The sequence below is a fragment of the Bremia lactucae genome, linkage group LG14, assembly GCF_004359215.1.
Source record: "Bremia lactucae strain SF5 linkage group LG14, whole genome shotgun sequence".
In the NCBI taxonomy this organism is placed as follows: Eukaryota; Oomycota; class Peronosporomycetes; order Peronosporales; family Peronosporaceae; genus Bremia; species Bremia lactucae.
The window spans coordinates 683217-690363 of record NC_090623.1 but is presented as its reverse complement, the minus strand read 5'-3'; the positions used below and the strand labels follow the sequence as shown (position 1 = coordinate 690363).

The 7147-nt window shown below is 41.8% G+C and overlaps 1 protein-coding gene across 1 annotated transcript; it reads left to right on the top strand.

Moving 5' to 3' along the window:
- Window positions 1–2435: 2435 nt before the first annotated feature.
- On the top strand, window positions 2436–3239 carry CCR75_007298 (uncharacterized protein; the record flags this gene model as incomplete). Its single annotated transcript, XM_067965359.1, has 1 exon — window positions 2436–3239. One exon carries the CDS (start codon window positions 2436–2438, stop codon window positions 3237–3239), a length of 804 nt encoding a protein of 267 aa, XP_067816571.1.
- Between the last annotated feature and the right edge of the window lie 3908 nt (window positions 3240–7147).

Sequence of the window (7147 nt, the reverse complement as noted above, 5' to 3'; positions counted from 1 at the left end):
GCATCGTTTCCTACGGTCGAACTCATTCGTTCGACCGCACTCCTTTCTATGTCACTTAGAAAGGAGTAGCTTTCACGCGAAACGTGATGCGTATTCCCACTATCATCTAACATGTCCATGTTAGATGAAGGAAATGTGGTCCTTGGACGGACTACGAAGTGCTACCAGGTGTAACGGGGCACTACGACTTGTACTGCTTCAGTACAGGTCCATTTCGCACTGCTTCAGTTGCGAGTTGTGCCTTACGTTACTTCATGTACACTAGTACGTGCAGAGGAAGACTTCTCTTTGAGACAACTACCTTAGAGAGGATTCAATAAAAACTGTATTTATATAATTAAGTTTCTCTTCTTTCTATCTTGTAAATGCTAACTTAATTATAATCTGATTCTTAACATGTAAATGAATTCTTATCTCTATCTTATCTGTAACTCTCTTTTTATTTACTCCTACAGCTGATTAGTCTGCGGAATAAATAGATATAATGATCTATACCTATTGATGGATAAGAATTCTGACATTATAAAGTAATATCCTCCAAATATTATCGACCTTTTAGATAATATATTAATTAATAACCTTTAAGTGTTAATTTCATCTAACGATATACCCCGTTACATCTTGTGTACGTAAAATTTTGAGGCACCTTACCTACACTGTAATCAGTGTAAGGTAATCTAGTACTGATCAGAACTAGTGAAGGGCGCCCCGTTACAGAAGTGCTTCAAATAGGCGAGTACCCACCAGGAGTGCAAGCAAGCCACAACTTTCTTATGTTTCAGTTTTTGATGGCTTTTTCTCGTTATTTGTTTGGTGAAAAAGCATCTTAGTATTTAACAAAGAATTTACGCAAATATTGCTGGGACCACAGTCCAAACAGGGATTTAAAGACGACTCTAAAGCAATAATTCTTAAGTTTGCGGAATTATCAAAATGTTTTATGCTAATTTATAAGTTAATTAAAACAAATAGTCGGGAAGGGTGGCAATACCATAAGGTGTGTGGCTGAACCGGTTCCTTTGCAATATTTTTGTACAATAATCAAATTTGAGTTTCGAAGTTAAGGTAGGATAGATATTAGTCATGATGAGGTTTTCTCTACAACCAAATGTTGGCGAGATGCTGCTTTTATGGCACACATACGTACGATGCAGATGTGTGACATTACAGTTTGTGCGTAATCATCTAGCGGATCAATTTTGGGACTGCAAATTGACAAAGAAGTTGCTTCATGCGCAAAGCATAAACCTCTGCCTTATCTTTGACTTGTATGCCAATCTGCGCTGCAAATGCTTTTCTTCTATTCTACCAATTTGTTTCGTTTCTATTTTCATTGTGACAAATATAAGATCCGTCAAACAATTTAATTGGGAATTTCATTCTGCCATTGCTAGCAATCAGAGAATTGTCACGTTACGCAGACAAAAATCATTCTTCATGGCAAGTTTTATGATAGGAAGGCAGCAGGATTTCGGCTGGGTGCTATTTTCTTAGTGAATTGTATAACTGGCACACACCACGCCGGATTCAATGTATTTTTAGCATGTAGTTTGCGACTTGCCCTTTTACTACGCGCTCTTTTTATGGTGGATTGTCTACAACTGGCTAGGCACGCAAGATAAAAAAATCGCTAGTTTTTCCCTCGTTCAACTGTTCTCCTTACTGTAAGCTTGCACTAGCGATCTCGAACATCCTGTGATATTATGAAGCTGCATATGGCTGTATGTTAGTGATGCAATAATCAAATTCGTTGATGTAAAGGCAGAATCCATTAGCGGTAGATGAAATATTGACTGCGTAGTCACAAGATGTCTTCTGGTGGATTCCCCGATTTAAAGTATACACAAAAACACTAGCTAATTAATCTCTCGGCTTAAACGGATCTTCATCTATTAGCCGAAGTCATACTAAAAGACTAAGTTAAAAATCTCCGGATCGGTTCTGCAGGTCGCATATTTGAAGTCGAATATTTTAATTGTTACTTCTACATACCTGTCACCGGCCGTGTGTTTATGTTTCGACGAACATGAGCTTCATCATCATGTGGTCAAATCATGATGCGACATTAAAGTCGACGATTCGGAAAATTTGGTCACTCAAGTAGACATAAGTTTCAGATGCACATTGCCAAAGTAAGCGGCTTTTAAAAAATTTTAAACATTCGCAAATATTGTCAAGCCAACTATGCCAGACCTCTGGTAAAACAACGCCATGATAATGTCTCTTGGTTGTACCTATCCTAGAACAATCTTCGGATCGACTCTTGCGACAGTTGCGGTCGCGATTTCAACACTACAATCGTAGCATCAACTTTTTTGAAAATGGTACGATGCTTGAAAAAGGTGACACGGACATTTTGTCCTTCCATCTATATATGCAAGTGTAGCGGTCTAGGCTCACTTTGAAAAATTCTTTTTACTACGCATATCCCTATGATGAAGATTCACAACGTGGCTGCTGTCATTGCGATAGCTATCGCAAGTATTGGCGTCAACGCGGACCAAACGTCTAGGCGGCTAATTGTAGGCGGAGAAAGCGTAATTGAGGGACAATATAACTACACTGTCGGTATCCGTGCCTATGCAAACGGATGCACTAACTGCGTTGGTATTTTAATTCATGAATTCCTCGTGCTCACGTCGGCGGCCTGCGCAACAAATGTGTCTGATGAAGTACAACCCCGTTTTGCGGCAATTAACCAGAAAATTGTCGACGGCACGGATATAGAAACTGGCGAGGTGATTGAAGTCAATAGGGTCATATTTCATCCCACGTACGACGAAAAAAAAGTTACGAATGATGTCGCGCTATTGGTTCTGAAGAATAAGAGCCGCATTAAGCCCGCCAAACTTGGCTGCGATCCGAAGCCAGGCTCCAAAGTATGGGCTTTTGGCTGGGGTAAAACCAACAGTAGTCATGACTTTCCTTCACACACGCTACAGAGGGTCCAGTTCGAAGTGAAGACGAACGATTTTTGTGATATGTATGAAATGCTTACACCCACGAATTTGTGTGTTGGTGGCGAAGAGGGGAAGGACATTTGCGACAATGACTATGGTGGTCCGCTAATTGCCGAGGGGGCAGACAAGAACAGCAACGACGATGACCGTGTTGTTGGTATCATTGGCCTCGGTATCGGCAACTTCGGCGAAGCTTGTGGCGTCGGTGTACCTAGTCTCTCCACTCGGATCTCGTTTGCTTTGAATTGGATAAATGAAGTAATCGATTCCTTCAAGTAGTCGACCGTCGCTATTAAGTTTTCGAGGAGAGCTATTGTCATCACAATCGCAATTAACTTTCTAATTCAACATGAATATTTGCAAATTTCGTATCTTTTTGTCTGTGTTCCATGCACTGAGTGGCGAACTTAAGTTTAGTTTCATTTTTAGGAGGCACAGTACACTGTATTAGCTGCATTTACCGATACGAGTTCTTTTTTTATTAAATGCAATTTTGTTATCCTTAAAATGAGATAGCTGAACAAAAGTAGCGCGGATCCCCGTCATTGTCCTTATTTTATGTACTTGTGTCAACAATTCATATAAAATCGCTTTTGCCTTTGGTCGATCGTTGATTCCCGTAATGACTTAATTGTGTAATGCGGTGGACACTTCCGCAATACGAAATATTTTTTTATCTTTTCTCGAAAATTCCTTCCATAAATCAATATTCCAAAACCACACCATTCTGGAACTATAAGAGGAATAAAAAATATAATTTCCTGTAAGAGGAAATGAATAAAGAAGTGCAAATTTATTATCTTTTTTAATAAATTTGTCTAAATAGTTCCAATGTTACCTTGGTTGATTTGGAGTTTAAATCAACCCCGCCAATCGTCACAAGACACGATTGAGCGGTGCGAAAGTTGGCGCCATATATGGCTTGTTATTAAAATATTAAAGTCAGTAATAGATACAAGTTCGTTACGTTAGTCGAAGGCGGACACGCCTTCATGTAGCCACGCTCTATTTAGGCTACACCCTAGCACAGCGAGGAAGCGGTTAGACCGTTTACTCTCTTGTGCCGTGAGGTAGTTGTGGTGGGCGCCTTAGCGACCTCACCCAACGCACTAAGTACTCTAGTAGAGTTTCGTCACGGGACCGGGGATCCGACTCCTCGTGCGCACTTACCAAATAGAAAGTAGTTTTCAGACTGATTTACATTTAATCGTAATAAATATAAATACCTATTTTACCAATCATAAAATGTCATCTCTGTCGATAACACTAATATGAATTGCAAGTGAAACGGAATGTATCGCTACATGGAATTAACACTTAAAGCTTGTTAATTAATATATTATCTAAAAGGTAGATTCTATTTGGAGGATATTACTTTATATAGTAATATTTTGAATTCTTATTCATGAATAGGTATAGACCATTTATACCTATTTTTCGCAGACTAATTAGCTGTAGGAGTAATCAAAGAGAGAGTTACAGATAAGACAGAGATAAGAATTCATTTACATGTTCAGTAATAGATTATAATTAAGTTAGCATTTACAAAGATAGAACAAGAGAGACTTTATTATATTTAATACAATTTTCATTTTGACCCTCTTAAGCTAATTACTATAAGAGAAGTCTTCCTCTGCACGAGCAGTGTACGCCAATTAACGAAGGGCACCACTCGCAACTGAAGCAGTGCGAAGTGGACTTGTACTGAAGCAGTTCAAGTCGTAGTGCCCCGTTACAGTATGTCAGGCTGAGCGATTTGGTTTGTGCGGATTGCTCCAACGCTGTCCTTCATCTGCTGTACGGACTTGAGAAAACCCAGCGCGCCGCCATCCTGTTGCAGCCAGATTGTCTCAAGCAACTCGAGTGCTTTCTGAGCATCTACGACAGCGATTCCTGCTCGTCCTCAGGCTGAGTCGGGAGGTGGTCCTCAATGATTTCATCCACGTCTGGAATGTATGATGTGATCCGCTCGGTAGGATAGTCTAGCAGGTTGCGGATGTTCATCACGATAGGATACCTGAAGCGTCTAATCTGATGTTCCATCTCCACCATGACTTCATTGTCAAGGCACTGCTCCTCTAGGACTGGTGCAGCATCAGCTGGTTCTGACCGGATGTTGCAATGCCGGTAACAGTTATGGATGGTCTCAATGCGGACATCGTTAGACCAAGTTGAGACTGACACCTAGATAGCATGAAAGATGTTTATCTTTGCCGGCTCAACGACACCATTGTCGAGATCCTGAAGGAGCATACGGGAGAAGCTGCGCCTAGTAGGCTTTGAGGTTGCGTAGGATACCCTGGTCGCACGGCTGAAGCTTCGACGTCATGTTGGGCGAAATATAGTAGATTGTCGTGTTGCGAATTGCGATTCGCTGCGACAGATCAGCAAGCAGGACGTGTGCACTGCAGTTGTCCAGGATCAGCAGCACCTTGCGGTTTGCCATTCTCCCATCGAAGTCCCTCAGTCACTCCAAGATGATAATTTGTGTTATCTAGGCCTTCTTGTTGCTGCGATACTGATAGCCAAGGTTCTGGAGATTGACATGGCGGGAGCAGCGAGAAGTGGCGTAGTGCCAATGATCCATAGGGGCCTCTGTCGGACCCATCACCATTGCAGTAGACAGTCACATTTATTCCTTGTTTGCTTTCACCCCTTCAGCTCCCTGTTGCAAGCGAAGTGTCAGCTTGAAACAGAAGAGTTGCATTAGCCACCAGATAACAAAATTTGGTGTCCTTCGCAGAGTGCTTACCTGCATCCGATAGAACAAGCCAGTCTCACCCATGTTGTAGATATTCTTCCATTTATACTAATTGAGGACCTCGCATAAGGGAGAAAGCGCATCCTCCTCATCAACCATGTCCATCGCGCCGCTCTCTCCGAACTGCGATAGGCGCGGATTCCATTCAGAGCTATATAGGATTCCAGCCATCCGTTGGAAAGCTGAAATAGTTCATGTCCTGGACAAAGAAGGTCCAAAATCCGCTCTGCATGTTCACGGGCAACGTCTCCGCTAAGACTGATACGATCCGAATGGGCATTAAACCAAGCCAGCAGAGCTGATTCCATCAGTGAATACATTACTGCTGTCTTCTGAAAGTCGAAGATGGTCTGCCTTCTTCTTCGGCGTGCTGGAGACCGTCGCCTGGCTGACCCCCAGCTGATATTTGTCCTGAAGTCAATTGACAAGCTGTGCCTAGATCAGTGCGGGATTCTATGTGTAATGTTTGCAGAGAGCCACACGGACATCGTCCGTCATTGTGGCGTGCTCCTCCCAGAGGCATTGTTGATGCGCTGCTGAGTTCTTCTTGGGGATTGTGGGAGAGGCCTTTCTTTTATAACCACATCCCTCCAAAAAAGCGAAATAATTAATTTATCTGTGGGATACTACACCTGTCTAAAATTCTAAACTTTTTAAATTTATCAGGAAAGGGCGTCCCAACATTATTAATTTAGACAGGTTATACTGTAGTCGTTATTCAAAAATAGTCACAAATCTGAGTATTGTTATTTAATATTTCTCAATTGAAACGTATGATGTTAGCATACTCGCCGCTATCGACGTGTACACGCCCGTCGAAAGGTCGGTGAAAATATACTCGTCTTGTTCCACGAGACGGAAGAGTCATGCCGGTAACCTCCCAGATGGGAAGGCTTTTTATAAATCTTATACACGATTTGCGTTCGACAAGTCTCATTTTAAATAGCTGAGCTTCTAACGCGATAGTGTCATAAAAATCATTTTCCAAGTCTGAGCATCTTCACAAAAAGATGCATGATACTAGCTAGACTCATTCACGGTCTCAATTGCCAACCCTACTAAAGCATGGGCTATTTGCGCACGTACAAGCACTAAATAGCTCATGGCGTAAGTAATCAAGCGTTTGCGGGCCAAGACTTTTAAGGGGACTAAATAATCATGACGGGGCATATATTAAAGCCCACTCGCGCCCACCTATTATTTGCTGCCTGATTACTATTGCTCAAAGAGCGCATCCGCAGCGACAGGACCTTCCATGAAGAATTAAGCAACTTGGAACGAAAAATCGAGGAAATAAGAGCCTACAGAATTCATAGTATCATTCTCCTGATCGAATAAAGAATCCGTACCATATGAAGTGCCGAAAACCATATTTTTTATGGCTGTGCCAAATCGAAATTGTGCACTGCAATTTGCCAGAGTAGCA